This window comes from Chenopodium album, chromosome 12 (assembly GCF_948465745.1).
Source record: "Chenopodium album chromosome 12, dcCheAlbu1.1, whole genome shotgun sequence".
In the NCBI taxonomy this organism is placed as follows: Eukaryota; Viridiplantae; Streptophyta; class Magnoliopsida; order Caryophyllales; family Amaranthaceae; genus Chenopodium; species Chenopodium album.
The window spans coordinates 17394470-17417697 of NC_137845.1; the positions used below are offsets into that span (position 1 = coordinate 17394470).

General features: G+C 33.4%; 1 protein-coding gene across 1 annotated transcript; it reads left to right on the plus strand.

Moving 5' to 3' along the window:
• The first annotated feature begins 15661 nt into the window (after nucleotides 1–15661).
• LOC145571000 (protein FAR-RED IMPAIRED RESPONSE 1-like) lies at nucleotides 15662–19750 on the plus strand. The gene is made up of 4 exons (XM_081630109.1): nucleotides 15662–15715; nucleotides 17755–18786; nucleotides 18988–19097; nucleotides 19504–19750. Exons 1-4 carry the CDS (start codon nucleotides 15662–15664, stop codon nucleotides 19748–19750), a joined length of 1443 nt encoding a protein of 480 aa, XP_081486235.1.
• Nucleotides 19751–23228: the final 3478 nt, after the last annotated feature.

Below are 23228 nucleotides of genomic sequence, written 5' to 3' on the forward strand. Positions count from 1 at the left end.
ATGAAATTAGGATTCATGCTTCAATTGAATTGGGGGTTTTCTTAAATTAGGGTTTCTATTTTAATTAAATTGGGGGTTTTCTGAGATAAGGGTTCCTATTTCAATTAAATTGGGGGTTGTTATGAAATAAAGACTCCTTCCTCTTTCCCCTTTGCTTGAAGTGCTTCCGTTGAGTGCGGCTCCTTCCTCTGCCTCCCATGGTGGTTTTAGGTAAGAAGGAGGAGAGAGAAAGTGAAGCAGGAAAATGGAGAAGAGAGGTTTTGCGGTAATGCAGCGGAAAATGAAAATGGAGGTGGGCCCACAGACGGAAAACCCACCAGAATTATGAAAATGGTGGGAATCTAAGTAATTTTTTAATTTAAGGGGTGGTAAAATAAAATTAAAAAAATTAACGGGTAGTAATTTCAAAACAGGTCTACTATGTAGGTGGTAATTTACAAATTTTCCTTTAATTTATTAAAAAAAAAAACTTTTAAAAAAAAACCAACCAACCACTGCCCCCCCTCCCCGTGCCGGCTGCCGGTGCCCAAACTCTCCCTTGGCGCTGGCGAGCCCATCTCCTCCCTTTCCCTCCTCTGATCTCATCGCAATTATTGCAAAACCACTGCACAGCAGCAGCTACCTTCCAAAACAACCACGGTTCGCCGAAAACCATCCCATCCCCTCTTCACCGACCTCTTCCCTCCCTAAAACAACCACCATCCCCCTTTCGCCGCCCCTTGAAACCTAAAACCCACCTGAAACAACTCCAAAACAAAACCCGTTTAGGGTTTTTAAACAACCTAGAAAACCACCTGGGTTGTTTCATGTTGGTTTTGTGGCTATTGCGGGGATGTTTCAGGTGGTTTTGCTAGTGCGTGTTGCAGGGGGGTAATTTTGGTGGTGGTGGTGTCATGGAGCGGCAAATTGGAGGTGCAGTGGTGCGAATTGGAGGTGCGGTTGTGCGAATTAGAGGTGTTGGTGGTGCGAATTGGACGTGGTGCTCAAATTGGCGACTGTTGTGGTGCGAATTGGAAGTGCTGGTGGTTAATTCGGCGGCTAATGGTGGTTGCAATCATGGTGGTGAGGTAAGGTGGTTGCGTGCCTGGTTGCTAGTGGCTTGAAGGTGGCTAAGGGGTCGCTGGAAGGTGGAAAAGGAGTGGCTAGAAGGTGACAGGGCCCACTAACGGAAAAGTTAACTGAACATGAATGGAGGTATCAAAACTTATATTTTTACACTTTGATGGATACCAAAGTAAAAAAAAAGTTTTAAACTGGTGCCAAAATTCAACAGGGTCTATTTTCGAGGTACCAAAATTCAAATTTTCCATTATTTTATAAAGATTTTCGTCCGTTTTTTTTTTTTTTTACTTCTAAGAGATTAAGAGTTACAACTAGTAAATCGCCCAAACGTTGCCTTAGATTTTTTTTTTTTTTTTGAAAAAAACATTTAATAGTTTTCAATAGCTTAGAAGTAGTCTTTGGCTCATTTTAAACAATCCCACCTTTGTGGATTTTGGAAACAATTCCACCTTTATACCTCATATTCTCAAAATGAGCCTTTTACCTGTTAGTGAAATTGGTAACCGGTTTAGAAGATATTTTTCCACGTGTTGTCTTTTAATTGGATATTTTTATATTTTATATTTTAAAACTAGCAATTTCCCAAAATATTGCTAGAATAAAAATAAATTCCCTTTGAGCGTCAATTTGGAAACTAATTCTGTAATACCCCGTATTTTTATTCGTATTTTATTTTAAATAAGTATTTTGTAAAGTATTTAAATAATTCGAAATGAATTATTTATGGTATTTTACTTTATCTTATAATTTTAAAATATATTTTGGGGCATATGATTTTATAAAAGGAAAGTTTTATAATAGGAAACTTTATAAAAGTCAAGTTTATTTAAGAAAGGGATTAGTAAGGATAGAAAGGGAATTCAAGGGTAGGAGGGTTTCTAGAGAAAAAGGGTATAAATATTCAACATATGGACAAATTAAACTTTGCCTAGAGTGGAGAATACCCAAGGTAAATTTTTTCTCCCTTCTCTCTTATTTTTCTTTTCTTTCTTTCTTTTCCCCTTCCCCTTTTGTTTTACACGGCCGGCACCACCACCACGCACCACCGGCCGACCACCACAGCCACGCACCGGCGGGCGCGACAGCAATCCAGCCGCGTGCCGTGGTTGCTGTTGCTGCTGCTTACGGTTGTTCGAAAAAAAAATTATTTTCTTTAATTGTTTTGCTTTAATCTTAAATCTAATTATTGTATTATGGGTTTTGTAATGATTTTCATGATGTTTGATTATGGGTAGTATGTAAATAAATTTTCAGATTTTGATTTTAATTAAAAAGCCCCAAATTGAAAACCCTAGGTTTCTAAATTAATATATAGTGATAAAATTTGATTATGGATGCTTTAAATCTTTGATTTGGGTGTTTTACAACATAATTTCAGCAAGTTTTAATGATTTAATAAAGCTGGAATTTTGGTTAGTAAGTCATAATTGGGTTTCTTGAAGGGATTTTTGATTACCCATTAATTGGGGTTAAAGTAAGGGGTTTTAAATTAATTTTCAGCTTGTTTTAGTTAAGTTATGAGTGATTTAATAAGTATAAATATTGCTGGAAATTTGTGTGGAGTAGATATTAATGCCTTCTTAATTATGATTTTAAATTGTAAGAGATTTCCAATTGAGTAATTTCGCATAGTCGTGGCGATTTTAAGATCGTATTCAAGGTATATTTTAAGTTCGCGTACTTGGTATATTTTTTATGATGTAGTAATATGCTAGGCTTTGATTATTTAATTCCAAGCAGTATCATGCTAGATCGTGATTGGAATTTGTGGTTTGGTTGATATGGTGATTGAATAATGAAGCATGATTTATTGTGATGGATTGATGATTGGAAAATGATTGTTTGACATGTTGGATATGAACCACACTTTTATTCATGGCATGATAGAAGCATGTTTAATTAAACTACATGTTTAATTGAGTTTGGAATATTGAAAAGGAATTTTATTATGGTTCATATAATTTTTATTGATGCTTTAAGCATGAGGAAAGAGCTATTTAAGTGTCTTTGAACACGAGGAATAAATTATATTTTGGTGCCCTAGTGCACTTAAGGTGTTTTCAACACCAAGGGATAGGAATTGTGGCGCATTATGCGTTTAAGGTGTCTTTGACACCAAGGTAGATTTAAAAAAGATTCAACATTAAATATTATGTGGTCACTAATTATTCAAGAATTAAATTGATATGTTTGATTGTTTGAATAATTATTATGTTTGATTATTATGGGTTAAGTGTCATCACCAAGTCTAATAATATGTAAATAACGTAAAGTGAAAGAGGTTACGCACCAAAACTCTTGGAACGTATATACCTTGAGTATGAACATATGGGGGGGACTTATGGGGTTTTATATTTAACCATAACTTCTACTGGGAGTACAGGACACTGTATATTCCTTTTTATTATTATGCACAGGAATTCCGCCACTTACGAGTGGTTCTTTATATTGGCACGGTTAGCTCCCGTGTTAGTACCCCTTTATTGGAGCTGGTTAGGGGGAAAACCCGTTCGATGCGTAATTAAGCTAAATAAATAAATTAGTTATTAATTTAGAAAGTCATGTTACATGTTGTATGCTTGAAACAAAGTGCAACAAGGTAAGTTGTGCGATGATAGGATGAAAGCATGTTAGTGTGATTTAATTATGCTTATGTACTCAGTTTTGCTGATTGTGTGTTTGTTTGGCCTTATCTTTACTTTGCCCCTATGATGACCCATTTTTAATGGAGAGTATTGGAGACAAGTAGAGAGAAGCTTTTTAGGTGATGAAGCATATTCATAATGGGGCATGAGTGAAGAGCGAATCATGCTTAATTTTCATATGTTTATGATGTGGTTTATTGCTTTGAATATTTTATTATTATGTCTGTGAGACTAACGCAAAGATTTTAAGTTGTTTTGGTTTTAATAAGGGCCTACAATGGTTCCAGGTTGTAGTTTGACTTTACTTTCGTTTGGTTGACTTTTTAAGTTGACTCGTTTTGAGTGTTTTTAAAGCTAATCTTCCTGTCTTTGATAGTTACCTTAGTCGTTTTCACGGTGGCGGTAATGTCTTAGATTTTCCTATTTTGAGTTTTAAAAAGAGCAAAATAGGTATTTTAAAGGAAAGGAATTTATAGGGTGTTACAAATTCCCTATATATCGTCCACGTAGGATCGGTGTTGGGTGTAACCAAATAAAAAAAATTACACCCAACACCGCTACTGTTATTAGCGGTTATAGCTTAAAAAGCACTACTGTTATTAGCGATTTTAGAAAAGAGACCGCCTTTTTCAATTAACATGTCTCTTTTCTTCCTTACCTTTTTGTTTTTTGGAAAAAGTAAGGAGGCAAAGAGGCTTGTTGATAAAAAAGGAGGTCTCTTTTCTGAAACCATGCCTTAGCCAACATCACGAAAGAGCGCCCACATTATTACTGTTAAGTTCAAAGAGACCTAATTTCATTAATAACGGGTCTCTTTGCTTTTTTTTTTTTTTTTTTTTTTTTTTTTTTTTTTTTTTTTTTAAAAAAAAAAAAAAACTGCTAATGTTGCTAGCGGTTTTAACATAAAACCGTTAACAATAGTAGCGGTTTTAAGCTAAATCAAATACCAATCCTATATGGATGGTATTTTAGGAATTTGTTTTTAAATGAGTGCATGATGGGAATTTGTTTTTGTTTTAACATTATTGAGGGAAATCGCTCAAATTAAAGGAACAAACAAAAATATGATTACTTCTTTTGTACATGCTTGTACTTTTTTCCATTTTCTCTCTCTACACAAATTAGAAGTGCCCAAAATTTCTGATTTCCTTACTCAACAAGAGTAGTGATAGACCACTACCAGGTATGGGCTCGTTGGGCCCATATCAGGGGAAAAAAAATGTAATTTCATGTATTACTTACCCCATGTTGTAAAAATGCAGTCTCTCTCCTCTCAATAACAGTATTCAACACTATAATAACAGTATACAAATCAAGAATAAAAGTATACAAACTAATAATAATAGTATAGAAATTAATAATAACTGAGCACCGACAAACAATTACCATCATCAATTTCGACCGAACTCAGACGATTTCCAGCATAGAACTCACCGTTTTAATGGCTAGAGCCATAAGTTTGTGTCTCTCGTTTTTGGATTATGTTTTTTGGGTGGTTCCCGGTAATTTTTAATGGAGGTAGAAGATGAAGAGGAAAGGAAAAGAAAAAATAAAAATTTTATATTATGGTATTGGGTAGAAGGACCCATACCTGGTAGTGAGTAATACTTACTCAACAGTGTTATGCCGAAATTACCCTTAAAATTTGTGTTTGCTTTGCTTATCTACAGTACCCAGACAATTTTGCCCCCCAATTAATTTGCATTTGCACATGGCTGGTTCTACTTTTCCCTGTGTTTTCCTTTTACCACATTCAGTCTCTCTCCTTCGCACTTGTCTCTCTCCTCATTCTTGACACAGATGACAAATCTGAAGAAATCCATCGAAATGGAGCCAATTCATGTCCTCTACCTCTTCCTCCGACTCAGGTTTAGAGCTTTCTCTTTCAGCTTTTTAGAGCAAGTTTAGCTCCAAGTCTTAAGACTTGGATGTGACATCATTTTTGGTGGTCCCCATTGAAAATGATGTCATCAAATTCTTGTTAAAACTCAATAACACTTGTCCAAATTTATTACTTTAGCCCTAAGACTCAAATATATGACATATATTTTTTTTATCTCTTTATATTTTCTATATAATAACAATATTAATGAATAAAGTGTAAAAAAAAAGGATAATAAAAATAAAACTAAGGTGAGTCCCAATCTCAAGTCTTAAGTTGAGTCTTGAAATTTCAAGACTCAACTTAAGACTTGCTTGAGATTTAAGAAGAAAAATAAGGAAGTCTTTAATATAAGTCTAAAGATTCAAGAAGACGATGACGATGTCACCTCAGAATTTTCTCAAGGATGTTGCTCATTTCTCTTACCCAGATTCGATTCTTCTTCATCAACATCTTCATCTGCTATTGCTGCTTCTTTTGATAACCAGCTTCTTCCAGTCACGACCAGGTAATTTTCTTCTTTTCTCTCTTTCGTAGATAGGGTTTTAAACTTGTTGATTTAATTGATTGTTGAAATGAACTGATTTATGGTTTTTTTTTTTCTTTTCGGTGTTTTGCTTTGTTGGTGATCTTATTGTTTGTCAAGTGTTCTTTGATACCCTATTAGGGTTATATCTAATACTCAATTTTGCTATTGTTTTTTGTTTGCCGGTTGAGAAGCAAAAAGGTTTAGAATTTTTTCTTGAATGATTTAGCAAATTATGGCTATGAGGTTTGTAAATTTTGCGAATTTTTGATGAGTTTATTTGCAGAATTGAACAGATTACGAGATGCGAGCTTCGTTGGCTCTCAATTAAAACGACCTTTTGGTGCTTCTTGACGAGAATCGTGAGTGCTCTTTCCACAATCGTCAGAACAATGTCCAGGATTTTTTAATAGCAACTTTGGTTTCTCTAGATTTTAAGATCTAAGATTGTTAGAAGCAATACAACACTATTCTAAGCATTATTAGAAGTAAAATTTGATTAAAATGCCTATAATTTGGATTATAATCGACCCTTTAATTATGTAGTTGCTGGTGAAAAAAAATTAATGATGCTTATACGCTAGCATAAACAAGCCTTAACTGAGATGCACTTTAATACAATAACTTTTTAGATGTTAGCTATAGAGATTATTGAGATGTGATGCCTGGGAAAGCTATATAGCCATATCTTGGTTTTAAAAAGCGCGCCTCGGGCGCGCCTTGCTCCCAGGCTTTGGGAAATGGGCTTTAGCTAGGAGAGGCTCATTCACCTACGGAAGGCGCGCGCCTCGTGCGCCTCAAAGCGCCTTTGGTAAGGTGCGCCTTTGCGCCTCAAGGAAAATAACTAAGATTTAAGTTATAAATTGAATAATGGTGGACATTTTTTCAAATTTAGAATACCTTAGCTTTAAATATATCATTATTTAATTTATTATGAATCTTTTTTGGTATTAAGTACAATCAAACTAAAAAATAATTTGAAATAAATATATAAATACATGCGTCTTGCATACAAAAGGCACACGCCGAGGCCTAGGCTGCAAGGACCATTTGCGCCTTGGTGCGCCTTGTACCTTTTAAAACTAAGAGCCATATAGGTTACAGTGTATGCCAGTGGCTCTAAAGCTCTCATCATTGGTCTTGAATGGAAGAACTTGTATGATATTTGGTTTCGTGTGGGGAGCTTGTATGATATTTGTTTGAGCTAACTAATATTCTAGCTTCAATTGTGTTAAGCTTTGATGATATTTGTTGAATTAAGTGATATGTCACTGGAACAATTAGTTGCTGAATTCCCGCCTTGATTTACTGAATTTTTATTCTGAAAATTTGAGAAGATTTGCTCTACTAAGAGAATATCGGCCATAAATTTGATTTATCTGTTTTTTTTTTTTTTTTTTTTTTTTTCCTTTTTAAGATTTTCTGTTCACAGTCATAAATACACCATCTTTGGCTCAATGCAACAACAAACACAATGCAAAAAATAAAAAATAAAAAAATTGTCTTTGAAATTGGTACTTTCTCATTCCCTCTTTTTTCCCCTTTACTGTATAATTACCATTAAGTTTCTGATTTTAGGAAGTCTGTTCGAAAAATGCCGTCGTCATTGGTGGTGAGAGCGAGCGAGAAGATAGAGAATTTAACCAAGCAAAAGTTTGAGTATTAGAGAATATGAAGATGCATTAACATTACAAAAGGCTGAGCCATTGAGGTTTGTGATATTTACTCCGTACAAACTACTAAACATGAAATTGGGTCAACAAAGACTCATTCTTGATATATTTCAATCATTTTATACAATGTTTAATCAACCCCAAATGCATGATAATATAGATATTCTATGGAAAGAATGTCGGTTCAAGAATCATTATTATTGATTCTGATGGTATTATTTTAACTTATGCCCATGTGGTGATTATTCTTCCCTTTCTTGAGGGTTTGTTGAATATGCTTGTCACATTTTTCTAATATCAAGATCAGATTACAAACAAATGATTTTGAGTTGTAATGTGTAGGATTATAAACTGATAGTAGTGTTAATTCATTTCTTTCTTAGGGTCTCAAATATTAATTTTTTTGTATTGTAAGTGATGATGTCAAAGTAAGAAACTAACACATCAATCTATCTTGCTTCTGCCAAGGCATATCAATTTAACACATATATATTCATTGCATCTTCGTGGCTATTTTCATCTACCGCTCCATCAGTCAGATACAGAACCAGGCATAAAGACTGGTGCACCGTTTAGAGCTGAAGCAATAATTGCTAACCCTCCTGCTTATGGTATGTTCATGATTCTTATCCTCCCCCCCCCCCCCCCCCCCCACATACACACGTACAATTCACTATTTCAAAATTTGAACCTTTCCTGGAGCATATGATGAAATTTATCTTTGAATGTCTCATCATTTGCTTGAATTGTTCTCTTCTGCTATCCTTTTTGTTTCCATATAATCCCTCTGCCTCATATTAGTCATCTCATTTAGTAAATGTAAAACATTAGATAAAATCATTTATCACTATTTATCCCACCATTTTTTATTATATTTGTTCAATCACGGAATCACCTATTCACCATTGAGTTTTTTCTACCATAACACAAGTGTCGTCTATTATTATCATTGGAAACTAAACAACTAATTTGGAATAATAAGGAAAAATTGACCATTAAAATGAGACGAAGGGAGTATTGTTTTGGTTTGGGTGCTGAGTGATTTAATGAGCTCATGCTTCAGCATCATATCTTATTTAAATGCCATAATTCCTATGTCTGTGTGTGTGTGTGTGTGTGTGTTTTTTTTTTTGAAACCTCCTATGTCTGTGTTCACTCTGGTCACTAGGATAGCAGAATGTAATCAACTAATGTCTTTATGGGGCAGTTTTTTTTTTTTTTTTTTTTGGACAATTTACCAAACAAAAAAGGTCTTTATGGGACAATTGCACCTCTGTGGTGTATGCTAAAGAGCAAATTCATGTGTCATATAAATGCATTATGAGAGAGTGAGCTTGGAGTTATGTAATTCTTCATTTTTCCTCGTTTATCTAAGAGTGGCACTGCCAATCTGTAAAACCATTCGGGCAACTTTTTTGAGTTTTTTTTACTCTGTTGTAAGGTCATTTTGGCACCTTAGTGAAACAACTAAAAATTACAGTAAAAAAAGGTGACTTAAGATGATATTTTTTATTTTTTATTTTTTTTAATATTAGTTAAGAAGGGTGTTGAGGCATTAAAACGCAAGGCTCATAAGACATTCACTTTGAATTGCTTAGAGCTTTTAAGTCATACCTGCAGTGCAAACTGGAATGAGATACTTAGCTCAGATAGTTGCGATGATGGCTGAAAAATCAAGCAAGCTTGGTGTTGCAGAATTCATGATAGCATTGAGCATATGAATGGAATTCCAGGTATATGTTCATCTGTCAAATCTCAGGTAGAGGACCTTGAAGTTTTGAGGAGGATCATTTTGGGCTGGTTGTACGTATTGAAAATGAGGTACAAACTACTTTCCAGCAGAGATATATGGTAAGGATATAGCTTATAGCCATGATTTAAAAAAAAAAAATGTGAGGTTAAACAACCTGCTTGTTGATTCCAGATTACAATTTTAATAAAACCATATGAAGTATCTAGGAAGAGTAGTTTATTAGTTGTAGAACTGAACGTTGTTGGTAAGAACAATTTTGAATATAATTAGAAGGTTGTAGGCATAATAGTGACTATTCTGATAATGAAAAATTCTTGTCCTTCTAAAAAGGAGTATGAAATATTGATCATTTGATATTTTATTTGTTTATTCCAATTTCAAAATTCTAGAAATGTAATTAACTTTTAATTGTGTTTTTAGAAGAATTGTAGGGAAAAGTTTAGCAAAGAATGAGTCTGAATTTCTGAAGGAGATTGATATCAGCCCATGCAATATTGGTTGTTATGTACTTATGTGAGTTAAAATTGGAAAGCTAATGATCCTACTTCAGGTTCAGGCTGGTATACCTTATTTAACTGTTTAGAAGTTCCTTGCATTCTTTTTTTACAAAAAATAAGAAGCCAATGCTGATGCATATTCTATAATAATCTCTTAATACTTTAGTATATTTCTTATGTTGTATTATGTTATTTAGTGGGTTTTTAATGTCTATTGATCGTGCCTTAGAATAATTATCCCATCATGATGTGTGTGATCTCGTGTATGTGAAGCCTACTAGTTTATTGTCTCGTAATGTACTTGGTCTGATTGGTGTTTGTCCATGAGGTTTGTGTTTTGCCACAATTAGTGCAACAAGGGTGAGAGTATGCTGTGTGTGTGGACTAGATAGACGTTGCTTCTATGTATTCATGTGTCTGCTTTGTGGTGGGCTGTAATGTGCTGGTACTAGCGAGTTGGGCTTGTGTTGTTGGATGACAAAGGGGTGTGAGTGATGGTGCAGAGCAACAAGAGTGGATAGCTAAAGCCATATTTAACTTCATTCTCGATAATTAATTCTATGATATGATGCTTTGACTTCACCTTAGCATTAGGTTTTATTTTTTACTTTTCAAAATTCTGCTATGATTGGGTGTCGTATTATGGTATAATTTATGTTGTGTCCATTAAAGTTTTTGAAAAACCTATTGCCTATTAGCTCAAATGGTAGAGCAATGTGCCATTGCACATGTATGTAGGTTCGAGTCCTACATAGGTTGGAACTATATGTATAGTGATTTAATTAGCTTTAATTATATGTATTAGTGGGTAAATAGCACGGATAAAACAATTAAACAAGTATGTGGATAAAAGTCATAAAGCAGAATAAATCTCAGCAAGTTTGAATATTGTCTGCAGAATGAGATAAGGCGACTCTTAATAAAACAGGGAACGTATTACAAAATAGCACTGCATGACAATTTCTGCCTTATATAGTTATATGATTCATATAGATGTTTGGGTCTATTTGAAATGATGAAAAAAGCATTTTATTAGAACTTTGAAAAAGCAAAGATATAAAAGCAAAAATGAAGTTGACCACAGAGTGGCTGAAGAAGTTTTAAATGGATGGGTCTACCCTTTTGAATGGTTATAATGGTACCATTTTCTCAGTAACCACTAGGTCAATGCTCTATACATTTATCCTACTAGAATATCCTAGAAAAGGTGGGAGCACATGAAATATTCTGAGGTAATGGTTTCATAATAGCAAGACTGGCTGATGGCAATTGTATCTGTTATACTAGGTAGTGAAAAGGTTCCTGATGCCCAAAGAGTTGCTATAGTTAAGACTCAGAAGCAATGTACAGAAAGTGTTTCATAGTTTCATACTTTGTACACTACATGAAGAATATGTTTACTGCATAACATGTACAAGAAAAGAAAAACTATGAAAAGATCACTCAAATGATCAAAATAAGAAGCTCATTAGGCTAAACAAATGTGGCTCAGGACTGGTGCTTAAGAATCACGGGTTGCTTGGACCAAGAACCAAGTGAGACTTGTAACTTAGGATAGGGAATGGGCCAGTAAGGTTGTTGTTTCAAAGAACAGTCTTCTCAATTGAAGGATCAAGCACAAAATTTTAGCAATTTAATACTAAGCTATTATGCTCCAAATAATAAAAGTATTAAATGTAGAACTTACATATGAAAACAAATCCTATTAGGATGATATCGATATTGCTTATAACAATAAGCAAAATCAGAGAATATTGGAACTGAATAAGTGAATGAGGCATATCCTTCCTCATCTCAGATAATTTGCTCAAAAGGAACTTCCAGGCTAGGGACACCCAGTTGGATGAAAAAATTGAACCAGCTACACTGCTTTGTTTCTCCACACGGGCCAAAACCAGCTACAATCCAACCACGCACGAACCGACCGACGATAGTGATAAACTACTTCAGAGAATGGTGATGATAGAGGGAATAGAGGGAATATTGACTGGAAGAGAGAGATTGAGAGACAGGGGGATTGAGGAAAGATAGAGGGGAGACAGATGGAGAAAACTAAGTGGAAGAGAGAGAGGGGGGGTAAAACTAATCTAATTTCATGTGACCCAAATACGAAATACGAAGCCAAAATACAGAGTAGGGGTGTTAATTGAGTTGAGCACTTCGCGAGCAACTCGTACTCGACTCGATCAAAACTCGACTCGAGTTAGCTCGACTCGAATTCGACTCGACTCGAGATGTTAATGAGCACGAGTTGTGCAAGCTTTAACTCGACTCGATAAGCTCGTGAGCAACTCGATAATATATTATTAATATAGAAATTGCAAACAAAGTTACTATCGTTAAACAAATTGGACACTTATTAAGTCTTAATTTATATCATAACAAAAGAAAGAGTAAATTTTTAATAACATCTATATAGAATAAGGAAAACAATATAAATTGAACAAAAAATAAATAAAGGCATATAATAATACAATGACCAAAATTTTTACGAGCAGATCGTGAGCTACTCGACTCGACTCGAAACTTTAACGAGTACGAGTCGAGCAGGTTTTATTTGCTCGAAACTACAGAATTTTGATTATGTGTTGTTTCAAACCCTAGATTTTCATTTTCTGCTCTTATTTTGATGAATTTTGTTCTCAATTATATTTATTGTTCATGTTGATTTCTTATTTGTCTTATTTTGCTTGTGTAATGAATCGATTATATTTATTTTTCATTTGCATGTCTTATTGTATCATTTTCATGTTTGAATTTTAGAGTTCTTACTAGATTAATTACATAGGATTGGAGTTACTTGATTCATTATGTAGGAGTTACTTGTTTTATAATGTAGGAGTTACCTGATTGATTATGTACGAGTTATGTTTTATATTATAGGAGTTACTTAATTCATTATGTAAGAGTTACTTGACTAATATAATAAGGAAAATTTGCAAATTACAGCCATTTAAAGTTTGTATTTTGCAAATTGCAGCCATTTAAAAAAAAATTGCAAATTGCATCCCAAAAGTTCGTATAAATTGTAAATTGAAGCCCGATTCAACTTTTTCATCGGTTTACATGTCGAAAAATCATCGGTTAAGGTTTTAGGGGCCATTTTAGTGCTTAGGGGACCGAATTGAGCTCGAAATTAGCAAAAAAATAACGTTAGTGCCTCGTTTTGCGTAACAAAAATGTATCAATTTATGGAAAACTATAAAAATGAGACACTTAGGTTATTGTTTTGCTAATTCCGAGCTCAATTCGGACCCTAAAGAACCAAAATGGCCCCTAAAACCTTTCCCGAAGATTTTTCGACATGTAAACCGATGAAAAAGTTGAATCAGACTGCAAATTACAATTTACACGAACTTTTGGGCTACAATTTGCAATTTTTTTTTAAATGGCTGCAATTTGCAAAATACGAACTTTAAATGACTGCAATTTACAAATTTTCCATATAATTAACTAGGAGTTACTTGTTTTATAATATAGGAGTTACTTAATTGATTGATTATGTACAACTTAATTGTTTTATATTATAGGAGTTACTTGATTAACTATGGTTGTTATATACAATTGCAAAATCTTCAAGCCCAAAATTTGCTGAAGCTCAAGAATTCCAGCTCCATACTTATCACCTTTCACTTGTTTGCTAGCATAAATGTCAGCTTTGTTCATTGACTTAATATCCTTGATTCTATAGATTGAAGGTTCATTTTTAGAAGATGTTTGGTGCTTGGATGAATATATCTTGCTCCTCTGACCTCTGTCTTAGATGGAATACTAAGTTATTGAGTCCTGACCAATTATGGTGTACTAATTTCTAAGCAATTGTGGTCCAATTAAAAAATTATGAAGCATATATAGGGCAAAGTTACACTTAATTGTAGAGAGGCCTATAATTCTTTCGGAAATTGTAATGGCTGATCATTTTTGCTGTTTCTCAAAATTAATTCTTGAGGGATGACCGGATGATCATAACTCTGATTTTAAGTTATCATGGTGTTGTTTGATTGAATTAACGATATTAAGCTCGAAGAAAAGAGCTGCCTCATGAGGGATGATCATTGTCAATAAGATAACTGTGATTATGATAATAGTGACAGTGAAATCAGAGGTTGCAAGCAGATTTGACTGACTTAAGTACCCTGGCTAACGATTATTGTTCATTAGTATTCTAAATTAATGCATCATACTGAACAATGATATTACATCATTTGATTTCAGCTGTTTTCCTTATTTGTTGGCTGCCCTTAGCATAGATTGGATAAGACATCAAAAATTATATATACTGCCATACTCGTGAGTGCTTGATCCTGTGCTAAAGGAATATATGCGTTGTTTGGGGAGAATGCGGAAAAGTGAAAGCACCAAATCACAATAACCATGCATAAATTGATCATTGTGTTATGTCTAGTTGAAAGTTTGAATCAAATTTGAAGCAATTAACCAGCTATTTACAAGATTGCTGCCTAGTAGAAACTTGAAATGCATAATAAAGACTTAAAACTGATTTTTCCCTGGGATGCATATAGTGAATTCACACATGCTTGAGACCATAGAAACCTTGAATAGCCTTAGCAAGCCGCTCATTTCATCTGCTGCATCTCGATAAACTATGTGAATTTTAGAGTTAGTTGATTGATTAAGTAGTAGTTACTTTGCTTCATTAGTTGTTTTATTATGTACCTTGTAGTGCTTCATTGTTTTGTAAATAGGAGGTACTTGCTTCATTATACGAGTTACTTGTTTCATTATATAGGATTACTTGTTCATTATGTAGATTTTACTTGTACATTATATGATGTTTTTGCTTCGTTGGCTATTTCATTATCTAGGTCTTATATGATGGGGTTTACTTACTAAATTTGCATAATGGAAGTTAAGTGTGTAATATATTGCATATTACTTATTAATTTAATATGGGGTTTTTTAGTTGGTTTTATAAGGGTTACTTAGTGTAATAGGGCTTCCCTGTTGAGAGGGGTTACTTTTATAGTATAATGGGGTTACTTGAATAGTAGTATAATGGAGGTTACTTTTATATTTATATGAAGTGTTACCTGTATTTTATAATAGCTGTTATCTGCATAGTATGTTAGGGACTTTTATATATATGAGGAGTTACCTATATAGTATAAGAGGGTTGCCAGTTAATTTTCATGATTAACGTTCTTTGTCAATATCCGCAGCCACGTCAGCTTGCTGGGTTTGAGGTAGTCCAGTCAGCAACCCAGTCAGCAACCCAGTCAGCATCCTAGTCAACCTAGCTGGATGGAAATGTTAACGACTCCATTACTTGGTTTGTCATTAGTTGCATTTATTGTTGGTAGGTGGTATTATATTGACCATGCAAATATAAGGCTTTGACTCATATTTCTTCCCAACCAAGCAACATTTCTTGATTAAAAAAATTCATTAACAAAAAACTTGAGTGATCGATTGAGAAAGGAAAGACGGTGAGGAAAATCAACATCTCAGGTCCGAACGAATGGTGCAATCGTTTAAATTCATCCTATAAGTTATGATTTAAATTTGTATTATTAAAAAAGGTATTTTTGATTGCATGTAATATGAATAAAAAAACCTATACTAAATGATTATTTGAAATATTTTGTAATCAATTATAATTAAAATGGACAATATTGAGAAATTGAGATCGATGAAGTTTGTTATATGTGAGACAATGGTCATTTATTTTATTGTGGGAAAATGCTAAATTAGATAGAAAATAGATGTGAATGACTTGATTCTCATTGATGGCTTCAACACCAATATATAAAATACAAGATAACCCTAATATGATAGGACTAGATGAAGCCCGTGCGATGCACGGTTTGTTTGATTTTTTTAAAAATATATTTTTTTTTTGTATTAATGTGCTAAAATCTGTTATATATTTGGATAAAATTTCTAATTTCAAAAGATAATATATAATATTTAATTAGTTTAAACTTAAAAATTTCATTCGCTAATTTTGCTTAAGTGACATTTAAATTATTTAATTATAAAAGAAATTAATAATCTATTATTTGATTGGCTACAACAAAAATTTATAATCCTACGCGGCGCTCTAAGAAAATTAAATCCTACGTGGCTCTCTAAAAACTCGGGAAAAAACTCCCCTTTATATATATATTAGATTAGGAAACTAGGAAAATAAGGAAAAGATATTAAAAAGATATTAACTAGCCTTAAAAGATTCTAACAAAATATTTCCTCATATATATCCTCAATAGAAAACAATTCCGAATAATTTTATTTAAATGGGATTAAAAATAATCACAAAAATGGTATATGTAATAGCCCAGATGAAATAATTTCCAGTTAAATTAATAGTTTGTTGAATTTTAATATTAATTATTGTTAATAATTTGTACACATATATGATTGATTTGGTGTTATTATAGCTAAGAATTGGTTAATTCGTTTAAGCAAAAGGGATTATATACTTTCAAATTATTAAATATATATTGCTTGATCTTTTATTGTAATATGCCTTAATTTATATTACTTTGAACCTTGGTTGTAATTTAAGTTTAGTTGGTTTGGTCCAATTTGGCAATTGCCAGCTAAATTTCAAAAATACAACCTGTTATATTTACCCCCTTTTATCTCCTCATTAATTTTTCTAAAGTAAAGTGATGAAAATTGTAACTTCACATTTAATAATCAATCAAACATCATTACTTCTTTCCAATTCAAAATTTTAGAAACGGGTGTTAAAATAAAAACAAATATGAGACAAAGCTTTAGAAAAGAAAAAAAAAACATTAAATCATAGTTACAATATATGACTTTTAGTGAATGAATTAAAATATTACAATGACAAGGGTGAAATGCGAAATGTTGCAATTGAAAAACAAACTTTATAAGTATATAATAAAATATATTTTTTTAAATGATTAGAGAGCCCCAAGGGTGGTGATTTGATGAGAATCGATCATTCCATTGAATCGAGATAGGCGAGAGCTCTAACCAATTGACTAAATTGAGCTATCCCCTCTAGTAATGTTGCTATGGAAAAATGTATTTGCACCTTTGACTTTAGATGTTCTTCCAAGTATATATATAATGTGAATGCATTATGAGAGAGTTAGTGTAATAAAGTGAGTGAATGCACCTTTGTTTTGTTTTATAATTCTTTTATTTCATCAAACTAATAATAATCTAGCAAAAATACAATCTTATAGAGTAATAGACAATGATGGGTACTTGAAAATTAATACTTGTAACACATTGTATAGTTAAAGGCAATTTAACTAAATTCATAAAAAGATAGTACGAAGAAAATCTAATGGAAAGGGATCGGAGAAACGAAAACACTTAAAGGCAATTTAACTAAATTCATAACGCACTTTAGCCAATTTTCAACTTATAGTTTATTCTCAATTCTGCAATCTACAATGAAATATCAATGCAAAATTTTATAGGTCGATTATGCACTACTGATAGTCTGATACAATATGATCAACCACTTTTAACGCAGTATAATTTGAACTTTGAACATTAATTAAATTAATTAAATTAAAATTAAACCCTAAATTTCTAACTACTTAAGTTTTCTTTCCATTTTCTGGGTTTTGCATATATACAAATATTTTGAATGTTTGATTGGTATATTTGGTTAGCGTTGAATTTCTTTTTAATTATGGTCTAATACTTTGAAACATTTCGAGCAGGTGTATGAATTGGTAGTAAGGAGTTGATTTAAAGAATGGGTGATAGTATGATGATGGAAGTGAATATAGGGATGTTCATCACACTGTTATTGATCTTAGCCGTGATGATGATGACCAACTTCTAAATGAATATATGTCTCCCATCAACAAAAACGAGACATTGGAAGAAGGAAGTGAATATGATGATGAGCATGACATTGTTAGTGAAGATGGGTTAGGGGACCGTAATTGTGATCAATTTATGACTCCCATCAACACAATCGAGACATTACAGACAGTTGTTGGTAGTAACGACGTGAGTGTAGTGAATTCTGTTGAACCTCCTAAGGTTGGAATGATTTTTAAGAGTTGGCAAGATGTTGAGTCATATTATAAAGAATATGCCGAGCAGCAGGGATTTGGGGTGACTAGGGCACAAGGTGTGTATTCAAAAGGTGAGGGGAGAGACCGTATTACAACTACATGGAGGTGTAAATGCTGGGGCAGACCAGACATGAGAGCAATAAGGGATGCCAAGAAGAGGGCAAAGGCTATGTATGTATCTGGCTCAAGTGGAGCAGTTGGGGGTGTCGTGTGTGTGGATGAGTTAAAAAAATGTAAGCGAAAGTCTAAAAAATATGAGTGTCCAGCAAAGGTATATGCTAGTCTTAATCGTGATGGGGAGTGGGAGATAAAGAAGGTGCATTTGGGACATACACAAAACCCTACACCACGTAAGGCAAAGTTTGTTAAGGAGTATAGAATAAAGGGCATAACACCGAAAGTTAAGAGGAGGTTGATAGACTTTTTCGAAGAAGGTGTGCCCATTTCACAAATTCATGGCTGCTTTGTAACTGAAGTAAAAGGGCTAGATAACCTCCAATTTACTGTGAAAGATTTGTCGCATGTGTTATACAAGGAAATAAGGTTGAAAATGGTTGGGGGTGATGCAGCAGCATTGATGAGTTACTTTAGAAAAATGCAAGAAGGCAACAACAATTTTTTTCATTCTGAACGCTTAGACCCAGAGGGCCGGTTGAAAGATGTTATTTGGGTTGATGGGCGTATTCGGGCCGCATATGAAGAATTTGGTGATGTTGTATGCTTCGATGCTACTTATTTGACAAATGAGTATGAGTTACCATTTGTTAATTTTGTAGGCGTAAACCACCATGGACAAACTATACTATTATGATGTGCATTGGTTTCCCACGAGAATTGTGATACATTTAGATGGATATTTGAACAGTGGTTGTTATGCATGAACAACCAAGCTCTGGGTGCATTTCTGACTGACTAGGCTGCGGCCATGAGGAAGCCCTTAGAGGAGGTTATGCCTTTGACGCGACATAGATGGTGCATTTGGCACATTATGAGGAAAATTCTAGATAAATTGGGGAAATATCAAAGGTTTGTATTTATATTTTGTTACTTTGTAGTTACCATTTGATTTGACTAGATATTAAAGTATTGGTAAAAGTTATCTTTTTCTTAGGATATTGATTTGTATAAAACATTTGTCGCCAATCATGGAATTATTTGTATAATTTTACCGGGGAGGGTCTTGAGTACATAAGCTTATGTTGATTACATGAATGAATGTGGGCAATGGTCTTGAGTGCGTCCAATTTTATGTTAAGATAGGATCGATTTCCTATTATTTGAATAGTTGGCATAAGATAGGAAACTATAAATATTTGACTTAAATGATTGTATATGATTGAACTTACATGAACTATAGTTTACCTCTTACTTGTTAGATAAATTATAAATTAGTTTGTGGAATAATTAATCTGTGCTCTGTGAATATGTTCAGGTACAAAGATTTCAAGGGAGTTTTGAAGGCGACAATATATGAAAGTTTGACTATTAGTGAGTTCGAGACAAGGTGGGCTTCGCTAATAACTGAATTTAAATTGGAAAACAATGATTGGTTGTCTGGCCTATATGAGGAGCGACATATGTGGGTTCTGGCATTCATGAAGGACTACTTTTGGGCTGGGATGAAGACAACTCAGCGGGTTGAGAGTATAAACAGTTTCTATGACGGTTATGTGAATTGAAAAACCAAACTATTTGAATTTCCTCAAAAGTATGCGAAGGCCATGGATAAGCGTGTGAGAGACGAGACAGCTGCTGATGCAAATTGTGCAAAATATGTAAGGAGGATAGTAACTGGTTTCATTGTTGAGAAGTTTTTTCAAACCAAGTACACAGACAATAAGTTTCAAGAGGTACAAACGGAATGTACTCGAATGATGTACTGTAACTGTAAAGAGAATCAAATGTTGGATGAAAATACAATTGAGTATGCAATTGAAGACCGTCTTTGGATTGTTCCTGAAGGAAAGAGTGAAGAAGTCTTAACCAGTCGAAGAAGGTATTTGACAGCAACATTTAACAAGGTGACCAAAGAGGTCGACTATCAATGCCATAAATTCGTAACAAATGGAATCATGTGCAACCATATGATGCAAATACTAGAGCACAATCATGTGATTGATATACTAGACATATATGTTGTTAGTCAATGGCGCAAGGATATTTTTAGGAAACACACTCGAGTCGGGGTTTCATACCATGACCCAAATAAATCTGCCGCTGTAAAAAGGTACAATAAGTTGATGGCCGAGTTTGAAGAGTTATGTGACGAAGCAACTATGGTGAATGATGATGCTATAGACATTGACAGAAATGCTATGATGCATGTCAGATCTGAAATTGAACAATGCAGGCTTAGGAAAGCAGCAGAGAGTATTTCCATGTCATTTTCCCGATGAATCTGGCTTAAGAAGGCAAAGCACAAATCAGACACAAGAGAATACAATTGATCTTGATATGGATATTGCAGATTTGTTTCCTCCTAGTGATGTGACAATGAAAGATCCCATATTAAACAAAAAACCTCGTGGTAGGCCAAAGGGGTCTAGAAATAAAACTCTCGCAGAGATGTGTTTCAAGAAACCAGGCAACAATAAGAAGAGTGCAGCAACTGAAAGCAGTGACAAAGTCAAAGAGGGAATAGGGAAAACAAAGAACAAAATCAAACTTGACAATAAGAACAGTAGAGGGAAGGTGAGTAATGAATCAATGGTCAAAGGGAAGAAATATGGTAGTAAGGATCAATGTCAAGTGAAGAAAATTAACACTACCAAAGGGACTGCCAAGTGTATGCTCAAAGGAAAGTCAACAGTCAAAGACAAGGATAACACTACCAAAGGGTCTGCCAAGTGTAAGCTGACAGGGAAGTCAACAGTCAAAGACAAGGACAAAAGAGTCAAGGTAACAAAAACAATTTATAATGATAGTTTAACATTATTAATAAATTAATCCATATATTTATATTGACGTTAACATTGATTTTTGAATTGTAGGTGCATAAGGTTAAATTGCTTGAGGATTTGGTGCCGTTAGTAGATCTGACAAAAAAGGTAAGACAAGAAAAAAAAATGTGGGTTACGATTACGACGTTAAGTAAAAGCCATACGTTTAATGTAACTAACTCCGTACAATTTTTGTTTCTATAGAATAAGCGTAAGGGGACAAAAGAGATGAACATTGGTCGTCCTTCAAGTGATGGAGCAAAGAAAAGACGCACTTAAATTCAAATAGTTTGTTGATTGTATGGATCGAATTTTAAATATTGTAACTTCCACTTTATCGCAACTTTATTTTGGTTGTTTATGTAATACCATCAGATTTATGGATTTGGATTTGGTATGCTTTGCTTAATATCAGACTTTGCGGTTACCAAGGAATATATAGCTAGATTGTACGATTAGATTGTATGATTTTCCTTAATTAGCATTACATAAAGCATTACTAAGGAATATATAGCTCATCATAGTGTTGAACATCAATCATTCCTAACTAATAGCCAAATGTTTCGTTTGTAGTCACAAACTCTAATAAATCATGATACAAGCTAAAGTCACATATATAACTCACAAACCAAGAAACAAAGAAGAACAATAAACAAACCAAAACAAGAAAAAAAATGTCCTTTTTAGTCAACTTGAAAAATATGAAGCATAATAAATTTTCCATAATTACTCCAAATGCCCATTTTTACTTAATTTGAAAGAAGGAGTTTTGTCAGACTTTGTCGAAGAGTTTCCCAATCTCTGTCTTAATTTTAATATTTTCCCTTTACAATATTAAAAATTAAAAAAAAAACACCAGCCTCCACGATTTCAAGCTGACAAACTTACTATTTCGACCACACCCACCGCCGTTCGACTTGAAGATTGGCTCTGCAGCTCCGTCAATTACCCATCCACTACAAATCTCAGGTAATTTAATAAACCCTAAATCACTAATCTTTAATTTTTTTTTTTTGGTATTTTTATGAATAATGTTTGTTCTTGCTAAGCAATTCTTTGTTCCCTTATGCTAATTGTTTTAAAGCTTGTTGTTGTTGTTCATTCTGTTGTTCTAATTCAGTTTATAAAGCTAAAAAATCATTATTTGAAGGTATTGCTTTGGATTAATAATTAGTTATATTCACAATCAGGGTTTACATTGATTAGTTATTGTATACATGGTGTAATTGTCTGATTGTGTGGTTGAAAATACAATTGAGAATAGGAAATTAAAGTATCATTGCTATTGAAATTGTTTGTTAATTGTAAATTTGTGAATTGTGAATGGAGTTTTATTTATAGTGATGTGTTAGTTTATATTACATGAATAATTTATACATGTTATAAATTGAATTTATAGTTTTTTTTTTTAAATTTAGTTGATTAGTTAACAGATTAATCAAATATATCATGATTAGATTAGTAAACAAGGCATCAAATGGGCTTCTAGGTTAGTTGTTACAGGTTAGGAAAAAGCTAATCAGTCTATTACACCGTGTCATTATTTTTAGCAGGGGTTTTACTAGGATGTGTTTTGATTCTTTTGAAGCCTTTTAATGAATATACTTGCAAGTGACCATTGCTTCACTAAGAAGGAAAAAAAGATATTCTTGATTTTGGATTGACTTGTGGTTGTTCTTGATCCAAACATATTGAGTTTGGTTGCAAAATTGATGTAGGACATATTTAGATCACAAAGATTGTTATTATTTTAGGCTGTTTCAATGATTGTTTTTGTAATTTTTATAATTAAAACCATAATTTTGATCTTATTAAGTACTATGAAAGTGTGAATCTAAACATTTAATATGCTTGAGATATACAATAATGAGTAAGTTAACACCTTTAACTTTGAAACCCCTCTACTTTATCATTTGTCACCAGATTTTAAGCAAATTCAAAAAATTTTGTTACCAACTTCTTGTGATCATAATTGGTGGGCAGCAAAGTGGAAGTAAAATATGCTTTATATACTCCCTTTGTGATGGACCATTGGTAATACATGAATTTGGAACTGTACTTGACATGGACTATCATGGAATTGAGTTGCTTACTTATGGCTTATAAATGATATTTCAGTCGAATAGAAGTATAAGAAACTTAGATAATTTTGATTGATTGTGTGATGTCCAGAAAATGGCTGAAATATACCCCCTTTGGTTTCAATGCATGGTTGATG